The sequence below is a fragment of the Vitis riparia genome, chromosome 14 (genome assembly GCF_004353265.1).
Source record: "Vitis riparia cultivar Riparia Gloire de Montpellier isolate 1030 chromosome 14, EGFV_Vit.rip_1.0, whole genome shotgun sequence".
Classification (NCBI taxonomy): Eukaryota; Viridiplantae; Streptophyta; class Magnoliopsida; order Vitales; family Vitaceae; genus Vitis; species Vitis riparia.
Window position 1 is genome coordinate 5,806,035 of NC_048444.1, and position 25,353 is coordinate 5,831,387.

Sequence of the window (25,353 nt, forward strand, 5' to 3'; positions counted from 1 at the left end):
TGGGTTCCACCTTCTTCATCTCACCACACCCAACACTTATTATCTAAATTGTTCTCCACCAAACTCTGTTACACCATTCCCAGGCACACCAACTCTCTCTCTCTCTCTCTCTCTCTCTCTCTCTCTCTCTCTATTTATATATATATATATATATATATATATATATATATATATAAAACTAAATGTGTCTTGCCCCGTCTCTAACAAATCAATAATCATTAGTTTGTGTCTTAATGCTCATCATGACAGATAAAACCTCAATGGGGTTCTCCAAACTCCCAAGCTTTCAATTTCTCAACCTTCCTATGAAGGATGAATTAACTAGGAATGCAGACGGGGTATGCAAGTTTTGCAGAGAAGGCATATGTTGATGGTAGGTGAACATGTGGGGGATTGGGTGAGAGATTGAACTGAAAAAGGCTAAACCCCTTTCTTGAAAAGGGGAAAAGGTAGAAGCAACCAAATTCCAGGCTACCACTGGCATACCCATTCAGATTTCAGACCAAACCCCACTAATATGATGGCTCACCACTGAAAAAAAAAAGGGAGAAAAGACAGCCCAACGTTACAAAACTTTTATCCATTACATTCATCACATATCCGTTAAGAAATTCTTTACACCAATAACACAAACATAGATATTGAGGCATAAAACCAGTAAGGAAAAAGGGCTGAAAGAATCATACAATATGGATAGAGCAGAGGCATGATGAAGCAATAACCAATAACCAGAATCAATCTTCCTATGTAAAATAATGGAAGATTTTCAAGGTGGGTGTGCATAATCCAATAATGCTGGCAACAAGGATAGTTTATTTGAAGAGGATGGTGGTGGTGGGGATCGTCAAATAGACTAAGGAGTTCCACCAGCAAGCATCTCCTGTGACTGCAGCAGTTGAATGCGGCTCTGAGCCCTCAGTTGCTCATAAAACCTTCTGATGAATTCCTCAGCTTCATCATCAACTTGCCTGTTTCCACCAACATCCATTTCCTCTTCTGATGAATAATTGGAGACCCTAACAGAGAAGGGTGAGGGGAGTGGGCTTGGCCTGTCAGCTGGAGCCAAATCAGAGGTGTCAAATGGAAAGTTAACTGTGTACTCAGGAGTCTTAGGCAATAAAACAACTGCTTTATCGTCTTGGGGTTCTTCAATATCTTCAGGGGGGTTGATGCAGGGGAAGTAATGGTGTTTGCGTTTTGGCAAGTGGAAAAAAACAGGATTGGGGCTGTTGCTGCACGAGAACTCGTATTCCTGTATGCCCAAGCTACCACGAGCCATACTTCTAGAATGGTGATGAATGGACATGAGATTACCCCATGTTTTCCTGAGGAGCTTCCCCCTCTTCATCATCAAATTCATGTCCATGATCAGCTTCCTCTTGGAGATCAGTCCCTTCCTCATCATAAAGAAAGTGATCCTCAAGAAATTCCTTAGCCTCTTGCCTAAAACTGAGTTCACAGGAGAATGTACCTCCATCGTGAACCACACCCAACAACAACAAAAACAACAACTAGTATCAAATGAATTATGATCACAGAGGATGGATGAAAGCGGGTTTTCTTGTTTCTGCGAGGTCTAGCAAACCTCGCAGAGAAAAGAAAACCCTGTGAAGAGAAAGGAGGTGCACTAGGTTGGGAATTTATAGAAGGAAGTTTAAGGGCTTGGGATTGTATTAGAATAAGAAATGGAGATATTAAAATGATAAAAAAAAAAAATGAGTGAAAGTGAAGAGAAACAACAGTGGGTAAGCTTGATAAAGAAGGGAAAAGGAAAGGGGGGCAATTGTGTTTCAAATGGACTCAACAACCGCTCCCACCGCGTTATCCTTTTATTATATTGTATCTAGAAGAAAAGAAAGGAAAAGGAAATTAATCAAAGGAAAATTTATTGTTCAACAACAATAAATTATAGTTCAATACAGCTAAAGTAGTGCCTGTGTTTGAACTTTGAATAAAAGGCTGTGTAGGAGGACGACTGTTGGTGGGAACAAGAAATTATTGGTTTGTCAACGGTCATATGGTACGAGCCTAAGTAAACAATTGGAGCGTCTTTGGCTCCTTGTCTTTGTGTCTCTGCACTAATCCAAAAGATCCATGGTTATTGATCTTAGCATTAATTGATTTATACCCACCATTTGTGGTATTTTCCTTTCCTTTTCCATTTCATCTCTGTTTGTTTACACCATCTTAATTCACCCTGTTTCAAGGGGCAAAATTAAGTCATTTAATCAAGCTAGGTTGATGGAGCTTCGTCAGAGAAGTTCGGTTTTTTGATGTTTTTTACTTGGCAAATTAGTCCTGGTTCACATTAAGGTTGAGGTGTGGAAAGTAGGACGTATAGGATGAATCTTCTTCAAAGGCCACCATGGGGGTTGCAGGCATGACACAAAAAACTAATCCCACAGCTTATAATAGATCGATCCCATGTGCCCGAAGATCAAAATTCTTCCAACTATCTTAGGGGAAAAGCAACCACATGGGGCATAATCCTAGTAGTAAGATATCATCCTAATTCTAATGTGAAGGAGCAGAATCTTGGCTCCACTTCTGCATTGTATAATTTTCTTTCCTACTTCCCACACCCCCCCCCCCCCCCCCCCCCCCAAAAAAAAAAAAAAAAAAAAAAAAAAAAGGGTAGAAGTGGGAACAAAAAAGAAAGAGGAAATTTCATAAGGAGAAGAAGATAAATGCATGAGGTTTGGACCTATATTATTCAAAAGTAATCAAGGGTTGTGAACATGGATTGTGACATAACACTAGCACTTTTGCTTTTCTGAGTATAATACAAAGAACTGGCACGCGAAAAATCTGGGAAGCCTGATCTAAGAGTGCTAAATACTCCAAAAGTTTTCTGAAAATGAAGTGTGGGAAAGTTAACTTTGTTTGGTTTTTGAATATTTTGATCATCCACCTCTGTGAAGGTGCCACCACATCTTATTAGAAACAGACAGTTCCTCTTCTTCTTCCTCCCTCCTCCTTTCCGCATTTTGGGCCAATGGGAAGGAAAAAGGACAATAAAAGAAAAAGGAAGTTCTTTTACAAAATAATGCACATGGGGTATGAATTTTCATTGAGATACTACAAATATCTGCACATTTTACTTTGAACTCAGAAGTAAAAACATTTTGTGTAGCATCATTCTTGTGATTGAATGGGGTCACTTTCCAAGCATAGAAAATGAAGGAGAGAGTTTGATTTTGTGACACAAAGGGTTGTTATACAAAGGCAAGAAGGAAGGGTGAGGTTTGCCAATCAAGCCATTCCTTGTGGCTGAAAAGTGGAAAACGTGTTGGGCAAGTCCAGGCGTATTTGCTAAGTGTTGGGAACTTTGTGGACTACCGTCTCATATGAGGCAGAGAAGCCTTAATTCTAAAACACCAAAGAAGTAGACAGCATGAAATCAGGCACAGCTCCAAGCCACCTCACATCAGAATACCACCTTCAAAGTTAAGACTCTGATTCCTACCTGTATTTATGGCATCAAAGTATGTCAGCAAACCAGATATGCTACTCAATTTTGCTCAAGTAGTTTAAGGCCAATCATAAGACTTGCATACATTCATCATATCAAGCACAATTGCAAACAATAGCACAAACCAAGGGAAGAATGGTCAAGGTTACCTCCTCAGCCAACTGTATAGAAGGTCTGGACTAGCTGTATATTATAGTAGGATAAAATTGGCTTGAGCTTTAGAGCACAGACTAAACTAAGGGCCTGACTTACTATTCCCTATGGACTTGCTAGCCCCACATAGCTTAAGGTATTGTATTTAACTGTCTTATAAAAGAGGCTAAAGCCAAGAGTTCTTTTGGCCCTAGTTGCCTGCTAGGGTCCCCTTAGCTTGGCTCATGAACATAATTGTAGATTCTCAAAAGAGAACAAAAGAAATGAAAAGGGTTTCTAGATCAAGAGTAAATTTGAAATAATGATCATGGGTAAGTGTTGATTAAGTTATGAAGTTCCACATATTATCGATTAATCAGAACAAAGGATATGATTGATCACAATGCGGTTTGCTTCATTCTATGGAAAACATTGATTGTGCTTGTGGATGAGAATACAAAGCTTCAAAAGGATGAGGAACCCTTACAAAGAGATTAAAGGAGAGAGGGTTACTAAAACATACTTTAGTTAACTTTTATTTTTACATATTCTATACTTTCAATATAAATATTCTGAGCACTTTCTCGATATGCTGGGTTTGGTGAATCGCTTTTGTTGACACCCCTAATGAAAGGCTGTGAGCTTGGGTTGGGTTCCACCCCATGCTTTCAAATATACTACATTTCCTTGAAGATAAAGGCCGGGTTTGTTTGCTGATGCTTTCAAGTACTCCACATCTAGCAAACCAAAGCTCCAAGATTGAGTCTGTGTCTTACTAATCATTCTAAATATCTATAATGCAGTATGATAAACCAAAATATCAGCGGCAATTATCCGTCTATAAGATGAAATATTCTGGTCATTACAACATAAACAAGAAGGAAGTCAATAATGATAAATTTCAAAAAGGAAAAGAGACAGACAGAACCAGACAAAAGGAAAAAAAAAAAAAAAAAAAGGAAGGAAAGAAAGGGCCTACTCTTGATCTGTTGTTCATTCACAAAACTACAAATTTCTGCAGTCTACTATCCCTTTACTTAGTGTGGTTCTAGATCATCAAATATTGGAGTGTTTTGAGAAGGAAAAAAAATTATGGGTCCCCCATTTGTATCAGTGGATGCTGAACAAGGTTTGGCTCCTCGTGGATTGAAGTAGCTGTCACCTCTGCCCACCCAATTATATCATTCCAGCACTAAAATCATGGTCCTCCATTTAATAGGTTTCATTAAGTATAGGTGGGATATATTCAGCTTGGTAAGAATTGCTATGCTGTTATGTTTGTGAGAAAAATGACCAAATTATCAATCTGGTGACAAGAGATAGAGTTTAATAACACAAAGCAAAGCTTTCTGTCACCATTTTCCCTCAATTGAGAAAAGTAAATCATTCATTTGGTTTCTTGAAAAAATGGTTGCCTAAATAGCACCTACTCCAAACAACAACGTAACTTTTTGTTCTTGATGATAGACACGTTGAATTCTGGAACAAAAACATCTAGAAAATCCTTGAGCAGTTGTGAACATATTTTATCAATAGAATGTATTACAGTTTTGCAGAAGTTGCAGGAGGCTTTAGGATCAGTGGTGACAGGTTATATGTTTGGGGATATATACAACTGATTCAATTGGGAAACAAAGGCTTGTAAAATGGTGTGTCCATGGAGTGGGGTGAGGCCACATATGGTTGCAGCCTAAAAATTGTGCTTTTCTCCACTCTCTGAGCTTTCCAAGACAAAATAGGGATTTATATGTAGGAATTTCAGATCACTTGTTAGTCAGTCAGTCATGCAATTTCTTGCCTGGATCACCAGACTCTCATTTTCATTGTACCCAACATGGTGCACAACAGAACTTGTTTGGGACAGGAGAAAATAACACAAGAAACACAATGCATAAACAGAACGAGTGGCAGAAAAAAAAGAAGATTGATGTTATTGTTATCGTTATTATTTATCGTCTCATGTTACTCATAGTTTATACTTGCCACACCAAAGTCCAGCACGTTTACCATTACCTAACTATGGCAGATTACCTTCTAGCTGGATGTTCGGTATTTTCACATGTATTAGCTTCTCTATCTGGCACATATTGCGTGTTCTTTTACCCTTGCTGAAAGGTATGCATATCAGATGAAGCTGAGCTAAAGCAAATCAAAGGAAAAGGTAATATATCAAGTAATATATCAAGATTTTCATGGCCTAATCAATTGCTAGATGTAGATCTGTGGCAATCTTCAGGTAGATTTGTCGAATTCTCAATGTGATAAAGATGGGGTGGATTGGAAGAACAGGCTCAAACACCATCACATAATAAACTTTTATTGGTATGGAACTTTACAGCCCTGAGTGCATTATGTGCAACCTCCTGTATTACAAATAATGCCCTTCCTCTACCAACTTGTTTCATGTTTTTATTTTATTTACTTATTTTATTTTGAGTTTCAACTTTTCCTACTTTCTGAAGAGTGACAACTAGAAAGCTAACAAACCCCCTTTGTCAAAAAAAAAGATGATGCTTAAACTATTCCTTCTTCTCCACCTCCTAGAAACAGTCAAATTGCACTAAACCAGTTGTTTTTGTAGTTTAAATTGAATCCATGGTGCATACAGACCCTATTATCAGGGTTAAGGTAAAGCTTCTGAGCCACTTTCTTTACAAAACTAGGGTGTCTGCTTAAGGTAATAGGCTGCTGCTATGATTGTATGCCATCTTTATGATTTTTTTTAACCATGATTAGAAATTATCATAGGGATCAGAGCAAACATGCTTCTTTTTTAATCAAGTCCTAGTGAAGTGGAGTTTGAATTTGGTTCTGGTCTTTCTCTAGATTCTTGATCAAAACTATGGGAGGTGTGCCTGGGCATCCTAAGGAAAAGTGGAAATAGTCTTTATTTTCTTAGCAGTGAAGAAAAAAAGGCATCCCCTCTCCCCAAAGATAATGTCCCAATGCCACATAAAACTGTCCATATTCAGATAAAACGCTTAGATTACACTAACGACGTGTGATCTAAATTTACATGTATGAATTCTGGGAAATTTTATGATTGAAGTTGTTGTATAAGGGTAAAAACCAAAACCATCCTATAAATAAAACAATTAATCTCTCTGTTTCTTTCTTCATAGTGACTTCCATAAATCTTTTCCTATTCTGAATCGAACTAAAACTCTGGCATTATTAGCTGAATGGTTCAACAATGAACAAAATAATCATCCACCTTGGGACTCATATCTCTATTAATAAATTGCTTATATGTGACATGCTCTAAAAACCGACGAAGGAAAAAAATATGACTTAATACTAAACGTGCATGCTAAGTTTCAAAGGAGAAAGAAACAAGAGGGTTCAACAATGACAACATTTTCACACATGTGTGCATATAATAAAAGGCGGTGCATGATATATGAAGTGAGCAAGCCATGCAGCCGGGAAGATGCTTCACCACTTTAGCCGCCCACAAACAAAATATCTGCAATGGTAATCACCTGGTCAAGTTCATGTGTTGGTATTTTTCTGCCATTGTCACTACACAGTACACACACTTAAGGAAAAAAGGAAAAAAAAAGGGGGAAATCAATAGGAAGAAAAGGACAATGTAGTTTGAATTAGAATGGAAGATGTAGTACAAAGTTTCTGTAGGATGATGATGGCACTAGTTGATGGGCTTTTCCTTATTACAAAAAGAAATGTAGTAGTCGGTAGTCCCAGACTTGATTATGATTTATGAATGAATGAAATGGAGAGACAAGTAATGAAAAAGAGAAGGGAGTTTGGTCTTTGGTCCCCACCAACTATAAGTTTAATACTACTACTTATATTTTAACACAAAACAAAACACATATGCCTTCACTCCACCCCGGCCACCCCACCCCACCCCACCCCACAACCAGATGTCCTTTTCTTTATTGCTTTAACTTTCACTTGGAAAGCTTTTCCAATTCCTTAACCCCCACTCATCCTCTCCTTTGTGTGTGGGTATTGGTGTTTCTTTCTCCCCCCCACTTCCTCTATATAAGCACCTCCTCACTTCTTCTACTCTTTCGTGCCAATAACATTGCTTTTCCACTTCAATTATACAAGCCTTGCCTCTCTCTCTCTCTCTCTCTCTCTTCTTTCTCTGCTCTCTACATATATTTATATACATTTTGGCTCTGTTCTTTGGATTAGCACCCTCTTCCTTCATTTCTTGTTAATCTTTAGCTGGTTTTTATTTCTTCTTTCGCCTGTTTTAATTAAGAATCAGGACCATGAAGAACAAAGCATCAAGTTTCCTAAAGCAGATAATATCTGTGATAACCACAGTGGCCAAGGCCAAGTCCCTGGCTCTTAAGAGCAAGACAAGTGCCCTAAAGACTCGCCTCCTCGTCTTCTCGCTGCTGAGGAACAAGAAGGTATTGATGGCCTCCATATCCCACAAGTTGCATGCTTTGGTGGGGCAGCAGGAGAAGACAGAAGATGACCAGAGTAAGGCCATTGTTGTATACAATGCCATGGCCAATGAGTCCCTCTCCAGTCCTGTTTGCACTGAATCGGTACAGATGGAGGAATACTATGGCTACGACGAAGAAGAGGGTGATGAAAAGTACCCAGATCTGACACACTCGCTCTTTGACTCGGGGGAAGAGCAGGAGGTGGGAGGATCAGTGATAGAGATGGTGAAGAATTCAAAGGAACAAGGAGAGAATTTCGTATTAGAAGACGAGATTGATCAGGTGGCAGACTTGTTCATAAAGAGATTCCATAAACAGATGAGGATCCAGAAGCAACAGTCCTTCAAGAGGTATCAGGAGATGCTTGAGAGGAGCGTCTAAGCCTAAACTCTTGCCTCCTCCTGCTCCCTCTCTCCCTCTTCTCTATTATGAAGCTAGAATGGAGGAGGAGGAGGGGGAGACACTCGTATACATACTTAATGCATGCCTTCATTAATTTACTGCTGCTTCCCTCCCTGTTTTACATGGAGATCAAAATATTTCTATCTGCTTACTTGTTACTACTAATATGTAGCAATAAAATAATAGTTAACGGGACATAGAAACAGAAGGCTGGAACTGTAGATTCCCCTTGCTTTTGCTTTTTTAGTTTTTTTCTCCTGCTTTTACCCAGCCCTATTGTACACTAGTTCATGTATGACTGTACCAAGTGTAAGTGAAGAATCTCATAACAGAGCCTTAGTGGAATGTGTTTCTCCAACCCAACAATCTTGCCCCACCCCCCACTGGGTCCTTGAGTAAAGATGCTTGAAAGAAGAGGTTCCAAGCCCAACTTTTAGGCTATTCAAGATTGCCTTTTATCCAACTTGAAACAAGCTTGAACTTCACCCCATATTCAAGCTCAGCCTGTTTCCAATGGCAAATTAGGGATTTGATTATAACCAAGGTTATCATGTATGTTAAGAGTAATGAAATAAACAAATTTATTCACCTCAATTTATGAGCATGATTCCAGAAGCCCAACTTTATCTCAACACTGTCTAACCTACTGCTTATGTCAATGAAGCCATGGCTAATACCTGGGTTTTTTGGCCAACTGGCAGACAGTCACATAACCTTAATACCCATAGCCACTGCTGATTGCTTGGGTTGAAGTCTGTCCCATGACAAAACCCGTTGAAATCGATAACCAAACTTCCAATCCCATATTAAGTATTTGACAAAAATTAATCATAACAAAACGAACAAATGCAAAGTAGGAAACAAGTACACGATTGTTTTAACACAGCTAATCTAAGAAAAATCTCTGCTGCCTCCACAAGGAGGCAAGCAGAAGATTGGATAGAGCTGGTGTGTTTTATTAATACACGTCTAAAAAATTGTTCCTCAACTTCAAATAGAAGAAAAAAAAAATGAATAAAAACCGGGGATTTTTCCAACAAAAAGAAAAAAAGCAACTCATCCAAAAAGTTTAATTTAACCTGCATGGTTTCTGTTCTAATCCCCTGAGAACATGAGACTGCAATTACAACTAATCTCAGATCACAACACTAGGTATCTAACGCCGACCACCAGCATTCTTAACTGGCATAGTTGATTCCTCATCATCAGACTGGATGTCTCCATACTGCCACATGTTCAGTCGCTTGCTCTTTGCTTCTTCCTGGAACTCTTCCAAGTTATCAAGGGCAGACTGTCTCTCTCTGGAGTCCCGCCTCTTCTTTCTTTCCAACCTTGCAAGCCCTTCCTGAAATTTTAACAAACTTCAGATTTTCTTCAAGGAAAAAGATAAAAGATAATTTGAATTTCAATCACAGAAATAGACATGGCGCAGCTTCAGGTTATCCATAATTCAATATAATCAAATCAGAAAGAGGGTATCAAAAAATTTCACAACCAAAGTTCTTCATATCAATCAATAGTACATAAAACAGTCGGTAAACCTCAAGTAAATTCTTCAAAACAGAAAATATGCCTGCAAAAGGAAGAAAATGGTACAATTGCTGAGATTGTTTTCTTTTCAGATCAATATGCACTAGGACTTCTCAGAAGGGGAAAAGAGTCAACTAGCAGGTTCCCAGAATTAAATGCCACAACTACATTTTATTTTTCAGTTCAGCAAATAAAATAAAGTAGGATCATTTAAGAAGTCAAAAGTCAGTACATATAAGAAAAACAGAGGACTATTTGTAGTTTGTGCTTGAAAATAAATACTAGATTATTCGAGCAACAGAGTTATGCAAGCTGGTATTTAATCCATCCAAACACTTCCCCTATCATTTCATGGTAACGAAGCATCAGCTGACATTACACATGACATATTAAGATCTAGTGGAAATGAAGAGAAAAACCCAAAAGGAAGAACAGGTTTACAAACCTTCAACATGGCTGCATTGATGCTTGTACCAGCTTCAACATCAACCAAAGTTACGATAAGGACAGTGCCGGTTCCCTGTCCTTTCACCTTTCCTCCTGAAGTATCCCTTTCCTCTATCATTACCCTCAATTCTCTTGAACTATTAAGAGTGTGCTCACTTAGATACTCAGCTGCTTCCTGCCCAAAATCCTCCTCTAAGCTTGGAACCTTTATGTATGCTAGGCTGCATAACTGAGCCAGGCCAGGCATGGAGGATACTGAAGGATCAAGAGGACGTAACCGATCATAAGGAACTACTTCTTGATTCCCATAGTCAATGTAGAAAACTTCAAATTCATCTTTTGGGGATTGGACAGCTCCTCGTCGTGCATTGACAATCTTGATACATCAAACAAACAGTCAAAATTAGCACAAGGACCAAAAAAAAAAAATGTTTTGGACTGAAACTACTACATCTCTTTTGAACAGTGGGAGATACTGGTGTTTATTCTGAAAATTAATCACGTCGATTAAAATTCTGTCCTAATGAACATCAACAAAGACTCATTTTTTATCCCTCCTGAAACATCCAAAAGCTAGCTGAAAATTTGCCCATCTTACCTAACCTGGCTAAACATCTACAAGTTCCAGATACTCAAACTCTCTCCTTCGAAAAATTTTTGACAGAAAAAATTGTGACTTGTGCCTTGTGCCTTGTTTGCTCCTTACAATTTGGCTTAAGTCACAAGTTGAAAAAGGTTAGACTAGTAGTTTCACTGGTTTGAACTGAAATTGTCCAGTCACTGTTTCAACTTCCGGATTGTTGTCTCAAAGATTGGCTGGTGGGGGGGTAGGATGCTTATTTATACATATAAATATATTTAGAATATTATAGATGTAACAGTAAAGTCAATAATTCAGTTAATTTGGCCATGACATTCAAGCAAATGTCTATAATGACCACAAACAAAGAAGCAAATACATTTGAACAAATTATGTGAAACTTATGAGGGGCAATCCCAGGTCCATTAACTCTTACCATAGCTCGGTTCCAAGAATTATCAGCAGTAAATTGAGCAAGAACAATATCACCCTTCCGAGGATTAAAGGCGCCAATTAAAGGAGTTTCTTGAAGATTCAATGACGCGAGTTGCTGCTCGATAGAGGCAACTTTCTGTTCTCCAACTGGTTGGATATAGAATCTACCACCATCCAAAATTTCTGTAACGGCAACCTGACCACGAAGACCATTCTAGTTATTAACTTAAAAGTGACATGTGGACTGAAAGGGAATCATAATGCATGTGTTCAAGCACCTGGAGTACTTCTTTCTGTCTGCTGTTTTCAGTGCCTGAAGCATTAGCAATTTCTTGACCCTCAACATAATTCTCCCATATCTGAAACAAAAAGGGAGTAAGCACTGTGGTTGGACAGAGAACCAACAAAAATTACACTCCCTAAACATGTAGAAAATATAAGCTGTTACTTTCAATTTCTGTTGTTTTGCTGATTGCTCAGCCTTCGCAAGAAGATGAGCATCTGCCATCCTGTCAGCACCAAAAGTAGTTTGAAGTTTTGCCAGTCCAGCTTCCAGAAGTACCACAGCCATATTTGTCTTTGATTCCCATAAAGATCCCAAGAATGTCCCTGTTCTATCTACTGTTTCAACTTCAATCTGTATAAGAAAGAATAGACTTAAACAACTTGTAGCTTAAAGTGAACCTTTTTTTTTTTTTTTTTGCTAAGTAGAGCAACCAAAAGGTTAATAGAGAAGGACAGGACCTCAACATCCCTCTGCAGTATCTTCCTTCTCATCAATGCAATTGCTTCATCTGAATATGGTTCATCACGACCAGGACATCTAACACCAGAGAACGAAAATGCAATGCTGCAAGTTTCCTTGGAAATTAGCAGTTTGAACCGATGACCACTAAGGACATATTCCACAATAGCAGGAAGCCTTCTACTTCGTTGCAAAAATGGCAAGAAATCTTTTGCTTTCTTTGCTGAGGCCTGAGATATGCAAGTCATTAGAAGCACTGAAAAACAAATTAACCCTTTCACGAAAGAAGGAACTCAAATAAATATACAAGTTTCTATTTCTAACCGTTACAAGGTCTGTAATATGCGTCACTGGAGAATCCTTTGCAGAATGAATTCCTTTCTTCCCCGCAATGGCACGTGATTCAGCTGCCAGGAGGGCATCATAATAATTGGATCTTTCCTCAAAGTCCCTGTGCTTTACGACAGTGCCAAAGCCACGTCCAACCAGCAGCTCAGCAATATTTACCCCAGCCTGCTGGCTACCAGCAGTGGGCAGAGTAGATGAGACCACATCGCCCTCAACATTGGATGGAGATGCCAAGAATACTGATCCAAAATCCATTACCCTTGAATCTGCTGCAACAACTCCATCAGCCATGCCAACCTTTCTTGAATATTCCATTGAAACATTTACCTAGACAAATATAACTCGTCAATTTAAACGGATTACCTTCGGATGAGGAAAGGTTAATTGATAAATGTAGTGACCAGAAGTCTATTAAATAATATCAAAACCTGACGACCAATAAGGCGTGTCCGAAGAAACTCCTTAACCTCACGGGCATATGGAGCAGGTTTTTCATCTCTACGAGGATTACCCATCCTAGGACACCTGATACTTGAGAGATTGACTCGTCGTTCTGCCAATGGACTGCCATATGGGACAGCATCATCAGCAACAATGATGCAGTCTCCACTCACAACCTCCACAACCTGGAGACAGGAAGATGTGTAAAGACAGAAGACTATTTAAGTATTTAGTTAACAGAGATGACCTTGTCAAATAATTTCACAGAAAAAGCACTTACTTTTCCTGTAAAATTCTGGTCATGGATTGCCTTTGAATTTGTAGCTGGGGGCACATAGTTTGTCCAAATCCTTAGCCTCTCTTTCTTTGCTTGAAGTTCAGCTGATTTCAAACGTCTTTTCGCATCTTCCTCCATCATGTTGGCGCTCCAATCAACAAATTTAGCCAGACCCTACTTACATATAGGATAAAGGTTAATATTAAAAGTTAGTGATCGTGACCATGGCAGGATAATCCTTAAAGAAATGAACAAGTAATGATAGGGGAAACAAGATAACTCCACAAGATAAAGAAGAAAAGAAAAAGAAAGAGATGAAAGAGAAGAATATATGTAAGACCAATTCATGAGAAAAGATTGCATTAGATGTAAAACATACATATTTGAAGTTAAAGTCATGGCTCCAAATGCAGCAATAGGGAAGGTTCACATACTAGAACAATTAACAAGTATTTAATTTCATAAGGTAAAATGAAATAAAAGGAAAAAAATGAAAATAAAACACCTGGAGCAAAGAAAAAAGAGATTTCTCATCAAACTAAAACAAATAAGCTTAAACTTTAACCAACATCACAAATCAGAGTTAAACAGAAATAGATTTACAAAATATGACAAGCAGCACATACCCAACCGTGTCATTATTTAGCATATGCAATTGTGTCATTTTCAAAGAAGGGTTAATGGTAACAACATTTTCAAGAAATACAGTCAACCAACGAAAGCTGGGGCCCCAGCTTGTGATCTCTGGTTCATAAGGAAACCAAATGGATCAAAAACTCCAAGCTTATGGACAGCCAAATTCTAACTTGATAATGAAATTCAAAATTCAACAAACTTATACAAAATCATACTGGCTGGTGAATGCCCAGACAATCATATACAAGAGATTTTATTTGTGCAAAAGAGGATATGGTTTGAATTTGTGTAGAATTAACAGATTTGCACCCCAAGAAAAAGGAATCTTAAAGAAGGCATGATTGAAATCGAATTACAAGGACAAAAGATAAATGCCATTGACACTTGACACTATGATGATAGAACCAGAAAAATGAACATCTATGGTAATGAACAACATCAGTTTGCACATTCATCAATTCAAGAATGAATGATCTGGAGCTTCTTATTTTAAACAATTTCCAAATGCTACACTAAAATGGAACTTCCTCTATGAATAGAAACTTCTAATTCCCAAATTGAATAGTTCAAAGAACCAAATTATGCAGAAAACTGTAACAGGAATTCTTGTTGTAGAGATGCAAAATAATAGCAATAAGGTTTCCATCCTATGAATTACAGTTTGTGGACTCATAAATTTTCTAGTTTTTTAAAGTATTCCTGATTATATATAAGGTGACAATCAAGATTATTGTCGAATTTTGTAATCAATTTGCCCCAGTACAAAAATATCCTCACGTTGTGAAGCCAATAACGGTGATTGTGAAGAGCAGACATCAACCTTTACAAGGACATAAAATGCATGACCAACTGCAGATATGAAAATTAGTTCCTTCCAACTAGAACTGAAACAAGATGATCTTCATAGAACCACAATTGAATATTATCTATGCTCTAAATGAATCTGTGCATTTTAGCATTTAATACAATAGGACATACATTTTGGACAAGCTCCAGTGCCAGATCCTTTGCTGAATCACCATCAGGATAATACACTGAACCAATTAGGTTGCTAAATTTGTCGACTCCCTCCAGAACAATGCGTACCTATAGAATCCAGCATGAAGCTGAGAACATGTAAAAATAAAAATAAAACGAAACAAAGAAACACAAGGAATTCATTCTCAAAGAAGAAATTTACTGACATCTCTGTTCAAAACACGTGTCTCTGTGAAGTGCTTAGCTTCCTTGCCAAAAGGATCTGGTGCAATTTCAGTTGATGATGCAGAAGAAGCTGCAACTCTCTGTGCTGATGTTAAAGGGACACGAATTTTAGCAGAAACTTCTCCGTTTGGTTCATCGGAACTTGTTTCAGGCTCAAAAACAGAATCTGTAACTCCCCTTCTTCCCATGGATGGGGCCTAATTTACCAAGAGAGAATTATGGAAATTGAGATATGTGCCAAAACAATAGGCAAAACCCCATTGCAGTACCCTTCACAAATAGACCCAAAATAATAATAAGAATAATAATAATAATAACATGCAGATGTCTTACCTGGATTCCAGCAACAAAAACCTGAACAAACTGAAACTCTGGAAGCAAATAAACTCGGACTGTACTTCCATCACGAACTTGCTCAACAATGCCCTGCATAGGCCTGCCCTTGTTTGCAGCTAAGAGACCCATGGCATCCAAGTTACTGGGATCACCTACAGCAGAGGGAGGTAATTTCCTGATTGATGCCTCAGAAGCACCAGGTAGCTGCACAGGTAAGTAAAACAGTGTGTAAGTTCATGCTCTATTTGCATGATTAGATTACCCTCCTTTGAATAGATAGAGTTGAATACAGAGCTCATCGGTAAATGCCCAGAAAATGGGGAAGGGGAGCCAGGAATGTTTATAAGAAGTTTGGTATGCAAAGAAACAAGAATAAGATAGACCAATTCAAGAAACTTTTATTTTTCATTTTTGAACTTCATGCAATGTCAGCTTGTGTTAGGAAAATATTTTGCCCATCCCCCAGTGGCACTTCTCCATGTATGCCAATTTTAAGCAAGCCCACAAGGACTAGAAGTCAAGAATGTGGGTTCAGGTTGAAGCCTCGTCCTAGGTGCTGACATGGTTGCCACAACCAAGCTTCAGTGCCATGTCATTTTGTTTGGGTTCAAGTGAAATAATTAATATTCATGAATGTCTTGTGTATTTTCTTTTGGAATACCCCAATCTCACACCCAGTGAAAAGATAATCTTCAGAACATATTTTATAGAAATAAATGAAAGGATAAAAAATTCAGTTTGACAAATTGAAACAATGAAATTGTGGACTAGCCTTGCTCCATCGGCCTAAACCTTGCTGCTTAGCTTGCTCCTCAAGACGTAGAAATTCTGCTAAGAAAGGGCTTGCTTCTCCCTTCTGTTGCCCTTGTTCTCTAACCTGCACAAACCAGGTTCATTTATCCAGAAAATCCACATAACAAATATCCATTGTCCCTAAGAAAGAAATTAATAGCTGCAAACTACAATATGTGCAAAAATTGAATTTTAAATGAAAATGAAAAACTAGGACCTTTGCCCAGCCTTCAGCAACAACCATTGATGCAACATTCTTATCTTGTAGGAAGACAGAGCAAAATTCCCTCCCTATGGATGACACAGTGTAATCCGTTCTGAAGCTAACCTCCTATTGTAATCAATACAACAACATCTGAGTAAGACAGGATTCATGGTTCAAAAGAGAATATTAGGATCACCATAAAAGGAAGAAAAGTTGTATGAGAGGCACCTTTCCTATGCAGAGTTTCCTCAAATACTCTCTACTATCCCATGCAAATGGTTCATCAATACCACCTCTACGGGCCTATAGCCAATAGATATTCAAAAAAATCAGGTCAGGGTACAGAATAAGAGTATGGAATATAGAGAATTCATTTAAAAAGTGTGGTATTAGAAATGCCAAAGATAGTGATATATGTAATTGTCTATAAACACTTAAACATTGAATTATGAAAAGCTTATGATCAAAATTGAATACCAACCTACAAGAAAGAAATTGTTGAGTTTATATGGTCTCATTGTAAATTCAAAATAATAAGATATTTGACTTATTTAGGGGCATTCAGAATCATTTTCATTCCAAGTACTATAATTGTTAAATCTCTAGTTCTAAATTTAGAATTCCTTTTTAGATATCAATGTTAGTTTAGGAACTTTAGGCACAACTTAAAAGGTTAGTGAGTTTGGTCAACTTGATTATGGATATTTCTTTTATCAGACTTGATCATGAATAATTTCCAGTCAAGTGAGACTCCCCAACCCATCAGATTTTCTAGAGTAGATTTTCTTTTGATATTTTTCAGAAGTACAAGAATGAGATAAATAAGAGTCAACAACGGGGTGGATTTTGGTATCACCCAAAATATATCAACAAATTTATCCTAACCCAAAACTGATGTTAATTGATTTATACTTAAGAAAAAAATATTTAAGCTAAATAATATATTTAATACTTAAAACATTTTTTAAATGATTAATAATTTCTCAAAACTACTTGAGTTGGACTTTGATAGTTAACGAGAATCCCCCAGGACTTGGCTCATTTATCATCAGGTTAGATTCATTTCTCTCAAAAATCACACATTTAGAACCAAATGACTAATCTTGAGCAAGTGGCAGGTTCAAGTTAGAGATTAGCATATCTTTATTAATAATTTCAACTTTTTGACATCCCTTAAGCTTATTATTCAAGTTGGGAAAGAGTAGTAAACTATTACACCAATCCAACCAGGAACTGAACCTGAAACTGTGATGAACCATGATAGCACGAGGAATCAATCAAGTGGACCAGCCACAACCATGGAAGAAATGTTTAACATGAGAGTCATTGCCATATTTTTTTTATTGTTAGAAGTTTGAGTATTTTCAGAAACAGATTTTGAGTCTTAATATATCAGTATATAAGGTTGAATAAGTTTGTATGACTTGTAGGTTTAATAAAGCCTATAACTATGATTAAATTTTGTAACCCTTCCTTCCCCACCTAATGCATTACCATATTAGGTAAGCATTGAGCTTATTGAGGTGCTGTGAGAACACTATCTACATTTCTTTGAGGATTTCTTTTTTTCCCGTCTTTCGTTAGTTTGAATAACTCTAATGCAAATGACACCAATGAGCACCCAAAATCAATTGATTCATAATCAACTTGGTTACATTCAAGTGTTTTAGCTGCACCTTTGGTGTTTAAAATATTTCTAGGCATACTTGAAATATTTCTCTGTATAAAGCATTGCCATTTGGAAGTTTGATTCTGATTGGGGAATACATAATATCCCATTTAATGGATCAGGCACAAAGATAGGGAAAAAACATAGCATGGAAAAATTTATATGAAAGGACTCTTCTTAGGGCTCCTTTTCTTTCAAAGGGGAAGGAGAAAATGCGCAATTTCTCTAAAGGTGAAGACGGAGCAGGTATTAAGGGTTTTGTGAGTTGTCCTCATCGTGGATGAGTCACGGTTTTTCCGTATTTTCCTGCAACCAGTGAAAAAGGGCTCAACTCTGTGGGGTACTGTGGAATGACGGTAGTGGAAAATTTCGAGGTATCTTCTCATCAATTTTCTCAGCCATCTTTGCCTTTTCTTTCTCCTTTCTCTAGCTTGGCTCTTCCATACCCGAGTCCTTCTGTTCCCGATCTTCCCACTTCAGCCTTTCAGTCTCAGTTTTCTACGAAAAATCGAGTAATATCTGAAATTTTTTCAAAAAAAAATGACGTTGGAGCTTTTTGTTTTGGGTCTGTTGGCAATCCTAACCGTGATGTTGCGGTGTCCCAGTTAGCTAGTTTGAATCTTTTGTTCAGGAATTTTAAATCTGTTAAGACCAAGCCCAGCACGCCTAACCTGGGTACAGTTAGCTAGGGGGATGCAAAGTTACCCCTGATGGGTGGGTTCCAAATAGAAGGTCTCTCCCCCAGCAAAATGGCTAAAGTATGTGAGGTCTTAAGTTCCTTGGATATTAAGGTGTATTCAAGACGGAAGAACAGATTTGCCACAGATATTTGAGATTTGTTGGCGTTGGTTTGGAGGTCTAGGGACAGTGTGGTGTTTTTATGAAGATCATAAGCTGGAATACTAGGGGTTTGGGATCTAGGAAAAAGCGAAGGGTGGTTAAGGATTTTTTGCGGCTTTAGAATCCGGATGTAGTGATGTTTCAGGAAACAAAAAGAGAGGTGTGCGACAGAAGGTTTGTAGGTAGTGTGTGGTCGATTAGGAATAAGGAGTGGGCTGCTCTTCCGGTGTGCGGGGCTTTAGGAGGGATTTTGATCATTTGGGACTCAAAGAATATGAGCAGCGAGGAGATGGTAAGTGGATCTTTTTCTATCTCAATCAAGTTTTTGTTGGATGGATGCGGACCATTGTGGTTGTCCGCAGTTTATGGCCCAAATAGCCCCTTAATTAGGAAGGATTTTTGGGTGGAGCTGTTAGACCTTTTTGGCCTTACTTTTCCTTTATGGTGTGTGGGAGGTGACTTCAATGTCATAAGGATTAGTTTAGGAAAAATTGGGTGGCTCTAGCTTCACTTCTAGCATGAGGGATTTTGATGGTTTTATAAGAGATTGTGAACTACTTGATCCCCCATTACGGAATGCCCCTTTTGCTTGGTCAAATATGCAAGAGTCACCAGTGTGCAAGAGATTGGATCGGTTTCTCTATTCAAATGAGTGAGAGTTTTCCTTCCCTCAAAGCTTTCAAGAAGTTCTTCCTAGATGGACATCGGATCACTGGCCAATTGTTTTGGATACAAATCCTTTCAAGTGGGGCCCAACACCTTTTAGGTTTGAGAATATGTGGTTGCAACATCCAAATTTCAAAGAGTGCTTTAGTAGTTAGTGGAGAGAATTTGATGGAAATGGTTGGGAAGGTCACAAGTTCATGAGGAAGTTACAATTTGTTAAGGCAAAATTGAAAGATTGGAATAAGAATACTTTTGGAATGTTAAAGGAAAGGAAAAAAACCATCTTAGATGAAATAGCTAACATTGATGTCATTGAACAAGAAGGGGTTCTCTCTTCTGATCTTTCTGCTCAAAGAGTTGAAAGAAAAGGGGAGCTAGAAGAATTAATTTTGAGAGAAGAAATTCATTAGAGACAAAAAGCTAAGGTGAAATGGGTTAAAGACGGGAATTGCAATTCAAAGTTGTTTCACAAAGTGGCTAACGGGAGACTTAACAGGAACTTCATCAAGTTCTTGGAGAATGAAAGAGGTTTGGTGTTGGATAATTCCAAGAGCATCACAGAGGAGATATTACTATATTTCAAAAAGCTCTACTCTAGTCCTCCTGGAGAGTCTTGGAGAGTAGAAGGCATTGATCGGTCCCCTATATCAGAAGAGAGTGCTTCTAGGTTGGACTCCCCTTTCTCTGAAGAAGAGATCTTTAATGTCATTTTTCAGTTAGATAGGGATAAGGCACCGGGGCCTGATGGTTTTACCATTGCAATGTTTCAGGATTGTTGGGATGTGATCAAGGATGACTTAGTAAGGGTGTTCGCAAAGTTTCACAGTAGCGGGATTATTAATCAAAACACCAATGCCTCATTCATAGTTCTTTTGCCCAAAAAGAGTCAGTCAAAGAAGATTTCGGATTTTAGACCTATTAGCCTGATCACATGTCTCTATAAGGTAATAGAAAAAGTCCTGTCAGGGTGATTAAGAGGAGTACTATACGAGACTATCCACTCTACTCAAGGTGCTTTTGTTCAAGGGAGACAAATTTTGGATGCAGTTCTTATAGCCAATGAGATAGTGGACGAGAAAAGGCGGTCAGGGGAGGAAGGAGTTGTATTCAAAATAGACTTTGAAAAGGCTTAGGACCATGTGAAATGGGATTTTTTGGATCACGTGTTGGAGAAGAAAGGGTTTAATTCTAAATGGAGGATTTGGATGAGAGGTTGTCTATCTTCGATCTCTTATGCTATTCTAGTGAATGGTAATGCTAAAGGGTGGGTCAAGGCATCTAGAGGTTTAAGGCAAGGTGACCCTTTATCCCCTTTCCTATTCACTATTGTTGCAAATGTATTGAGTAGAATGATGTTGAAAGCTAAGGAAAGAAGTGTGATGGAAGGTTTCAGGGTAGGTAGAAATAGAATTAGGGTGTCCCATCTACAATTCGCAGATGATACCATCTTCTTTGATAACTCTTGCGCGGAAGAATTGCAAACTCTTAAGAGTTTATTGTTAGTGTTTAGGCAAATTTCTGGGCTTAAGGTCAATCTTGACAAGAGTAATCTTTTTGGCATCAACCTTGATCAGAATCATCTCTCTAGGTTAGCCTTGTTGCTTGAATGCAAGACTTCTAATTGGCCTATACAATACCTGGGTCTTCCTTTGGGAGGGAATCCAATTGCTCGTGGATTCTGGGATCCAGTGATTGAGAGAATCTCTAGGAGATTAGACGGGTAGCAAAAAGCTTACTTATCTTTCGGTGGTAGGATAACTCTTATCCACTTGTGCCTTTCCCACATTCCTAGCTACTTTCTTTCTCTGTTTAAGATTCCCGCTTCAGTAGCTGCAAAAATTAAGAGATTGCAAAGGGATTTTCTTTGGTCAGGGGTTGGGGAAGGTAAAAGAGATCATCTTGTTAGTTGGGATACGGTGTGTAAGCCGAGATAAAAGGGGGTTTGGGGTTTGGGAAGATTCCTTTAAGGAATCATGCTCTTTTAGGGAAGTGGTTGTGGAGGTTTCCTAGGGAGAGTATAGCTCTGTGGCATCAGGACATTCTAAGCATTTACGGGACACACTCAAATGGTTAGGATGCCAACACTTTAGTCAGATGGTCACATCGCTGTCCTTGGAAGGCTATTGTACAAGTTTTTCAGGATTTTTCCAAGTATACTCGGTTTGTCCTAGGAGATGAGGAAAGAATTCGTCTTTGGGAAGATTTGCGATGGGGGGATCAGATCTTCAAAGTCCAATATCCAAGACTATTTAGAGTAGTCACGGATAAAAATATTCCTATATCTTCAATTCTAGGTTATGATCACCATTTCTCATGGATTTTTAATTTCCGTCGTAATCTTTCCGATTCTGAGATAGAAGATCTAGAACGTCTCATGCGATCTCTTGATTGCATGCATATATCCACTTCAGCTTCAGATGCAAGATCATGGTCCTTATCTTCTTCAGGATTGTTCACAGTCAAGTCTTTCTTTATAGCCTTGTCCCAAATGTCTGATTTATCTCCACTTTTCCCTACTAAGTTTGTATGGAATTCTCAAGTCCCCTTCAAAGTTAAGGCCTTTGCCTAGCTTGTGGCACACAAGAAGGCAAATACTAATGACTTGCTACAATTGAGGAGACCCCACAAAGCTCTTAGTTCTGACATTTGTAAGTTGTGCATGAAGTAAGGAGAATCAGCAGATCATCTTTTCCTACATTGTTCTGTGTCGTTGGGATTGTGGCACAGATTATTTCAGCTAGCCATGTTGGATTGGGTTCCTCCAAGAAGCATTTTAGACATGATGTCCATCAACCATAAAGATTTTGGCAAATCCAATAAAGGAATGGTTTTGTGGCAGAATTCGTGCATAGCTTTAATTTGGGTTGTGTGGCGGGAAAGAAATGTCAGGATAGTTGAAGACAAAGCTAGGAATTCAGAGAATATTTGGGATTCCATTCATTTCCTTACTTCTCTTTGGGCTTTTTGTTCCGTGGTTTTTAAGGGCATTCCCCTTAACGTGTTACAACTAGATTGGCTAACAGTGTGTAGTTCCAACGGGACAATCTAGTCAAGGGAAATTGTTCGTAGTTTTCTTAGTGTAGTGTCTTGTTATCTTTTTGTATTGTTTAGTTTCATCTCTGGTGGGAGGATTCCTCATCCTTCTATTGAACTTTTTTTTCTATCAATATATACATGTGTTGTTTCCTATCCAAAAAAAAATATTTATATAAAAGGAAAATACAGTATGATGGAAACTCAGGATTCATAAAATCCTCCTCTGAAATAGCATGAAAGGATCACTACATGACTGTACAATAAAAATGCAAAAATTAAATAGCTAACATGCTCTTAGAATTGAGAGTTTTAAAACAAAATAATCCCTTAAAAAAAATCCACAAACTAGATTCCCCAAGAAAATAATTCCCAAGCTAGTGTTTCTCAACCACGTGGGCATCCACACAGTCAAAGATTTTTTTCTCTCTTTTTTTACATGATTTTGAATATTTTTTAAAATAAACAAAACCATAGTCACTAACTACAGTTTTAAATTTAAGCTTAAAACCATAGTTGGTAACCATGGTTTTGAACTTAAGCTTAAAACCATCATCACCAACTATAGTTTTGACTTAAAGTTTCTCCCTTTTTTTTTTAAGTTTTGCTATTTCATTTGAAAATATTTTAGTTTATTTTTGTTAAAATAAATTTAGTTTTAAAATTTTATGATATTAATTATTTATTTTCTATTTATTAATTTGTAATTGGTTACTTAAATTTATGAGATTATTTTTAAAATTTAATATACATGATATGAAAGAATTTGTTTTGTATACATCATATAATGTTTTCTAAGTTTAATTTTTTTATCTTTGTGCACGATTTCACTTTTGATTTTTTAAAAGTTTTGGTATTTTAAATTTATATAGAAATATTTTAGTTTAATTTTGTTAAAAATTTAGCATTATAAAATTATTGTATTAATTAATTATTTTTCAAAGTTTAAGTTCAAAACTATAGTTGGTCACTACAGTTTTGAATTACCAACTACGGTTTTGTCACATAAAAAAAAGGGAAATATTTTATGTCACATGAATGCCTACATGACTTAGAAACACTAGTTTGAGAATTATTTAATAGGATAATCTATTCTGTCGATTTTTTTTTTATAAGTGGACTATTTTTGTTAAAACTGAGGGGAAAGAAAAAGTTACAGAACAACTACAAAGTCTACAATGATATGGGGGGACATAAAAAGGTATTAGGCAATTGGGTAAACTAAAAATGGATAATGATAGAGAAAGTTGACCAAAACCAAGTTATGAGGGGTCAATGACAAACCAATCTAGGAGCAATGATGTATGATAATGTGATAGTCTTCTCCGGTGGTGGACTGAGATCTGCCTTCTGAGCTGCCATTATCACCATAGAATCCCCGGAAGGCACAGCTTTCACTCTTCCCTTGTACCATCCTGAGGGTGCTGCTGCAGCAGTCATTTCGATTCACAGATCTGCAGAATGTAAAAGTTAACACTATGTCTATATTTGGTTCAGAAAAAACTGTCAAGGAAAATGATTAACTTAGGCATTTTCAGATTAACTAATCTTCATATTTCTCGCTATTTTCTTTCCCCTTCAAATAGACTATCTCAATAGCAAAGCTTCGGAGGACAAATCAAACTTCAAACCTAGAAGTTCCATATTTTCCCTTTACATCAAATCCAATTCCCAAAAATGGCAAACAAGAAAACACAGACATCATCGATACAGAACCCCCTATACCATAGCTATCAGTGACATTAATATCATTCCAAGGAAAAACACACCAACAAAAAACAAAATATTTCTGAAAAAAGCAAAAAAAAAAACGAAAATGCAAAGCCAAAACCAATAGCACAGTCCGAAATTCACAGATCCATTACAAACAACAATCCTCAGTCAATCAAAAGTTGGAAAAAAAAAAAAAACAAAAAAAACAAAAACTCCCAAGCAGGTTTTTTCCTGAAGTATTTAAAAAAAAATAGAAAAAAAAAAAAGAATTTGAGAAAAGAACGTAGGAGAATACCTGGATACGATTCTGTGACGGTGGATCTGAGAGCAGGGTATCGAGGCCGTGGAGAATTCTGAGAGGTGAAATATAGAGCTAGAAGCGGCTTTGACGAATGCGACGACCTTTTTCTGATTTGGGTGAGGAAGTAACTGCGTTTTACTGCTTTCCTTAAATGGCTTCTTTACTCTTCGCCAATTGGATCATCTTCTTGCCTCCATTTTTGGTAGTTTCAATGGTAAAATCTTTAAATTTTTTTTCCTTTTTTAACCTTTATTGACTTTAAAAAGAAAAAATATCTATGTGATTTGCCACCAAAATGGTACTTTAAAGGAAAGAAAATATGGGAAATATGAAAATGACCCAATTCAATTTTCATTTTCATACAAATTAAAAATTAAAAAATTAAATATAAAATTATGTCTTTACCCTTTAGTTTAAATTTTTAAAATTTGAAAATAAAAAATGAAAATAGAAATAAAAAGAAAAATTATTTATTATTACATTTTGTTCATATTTGGATCCATCTCTAATGTTGTTCAACTAACACATCTACCTAGTTTTAAAATATATCTTTGTGCTATATTTGGTTGTCTTATCCACCTGCCCTTATCCTCCTTCCTAGTTAAAAAAATTATAAAAATCAAATAAAATATTAAAAGATTTTTTTCTATATTTTTTTTTCTCCAAAGGATGAAAAAAAAAATTTTAAGGAAAGTGCATTTATTGTAAATATAAGACATCTAG

At 37.3% G+C, this 25,353-nt stretch overlaps 3 protein-coding genes across 3 annotated transcripts; 1 reads left to right on the forward strand and 2 right to left on the reverse strand.

Annotated features, from left to right (window-relative positions):
• Window positions 1–532: 532 nt before the first annotated feature.
• Window positions 533–1,673, reverse strand: LOC117929767. Its single transcript, XM_034850166.1, has one exon. The coding sequence runs from the start codon at window positions 1,475–1,477 to the stop codon at window positions 854–856; it is 624 nt and encodes a 207-aa protein (XP_034706057.1). The 5' UTR covers window positions 1,478–1,673; the 3' UTR covers window positions 533–853.
• A 5,980-nt stretch (window positions 1,674–7,653) lies between these two features.
• On the forward strand, window positions 7,654–8,879 carry LOC117930877. Its single transcript, XM_034851645.1, has one exon. The coding sequence runs from the start codon at window positions 7,849–7,851 to the stop codon at window positions 8,410–8,412; it is 564 nt and encodes a 187-aa protein (XP_034707536.1). The 5' UTR covers window positions 7,654–7,848; the 3' UTR covers window positions 8,413–8,879.
• Window positions 8,880–9,257: 378 nt separating this feature from the next.
• LOC117930295 (ribonuclease TUDOR 1-like) lies at window positions 9,258–24,746 on the reverse strand. Its single transcript, XM_034850875.1, has 17 exons — window positions 24,625–24,746; window positions 23,901–24,070; window positions 16,637–16,711; window positions 16,421–16,534; window positions 16,184–16,288; window positions 15,409–15,615; window positions 15,057–15,272; window positions 14,851–14,958; window positions 13,240–13,410; window positions 12,947–13,144; window positions 12,495–12,845; window positions 12,170–12,400; window positions 11,874–12,062; window positions 11,704–11,784; window positions 11,427–11,621; window positions 10,409–10,786; window positions 9,258–9,778 (listed from the first exon to the last, which is right to left on the reverse strand). The coding sequence occupies exons 2-17, from the start codon at window positions 24,054–24,056 to the stop codon at window positions 9,590–9,592; spliced, it is 2,964 nt and encodes a 987-aa protein (XP_034706766.1). The 5' UTR covers window positions 24,057–24,070; window positions 24,625–24,746; the 3' UTR covers window positions 9,258–9,589.
• Window positions 24,747–25,353: the final 607 nt, after the last annotated feature.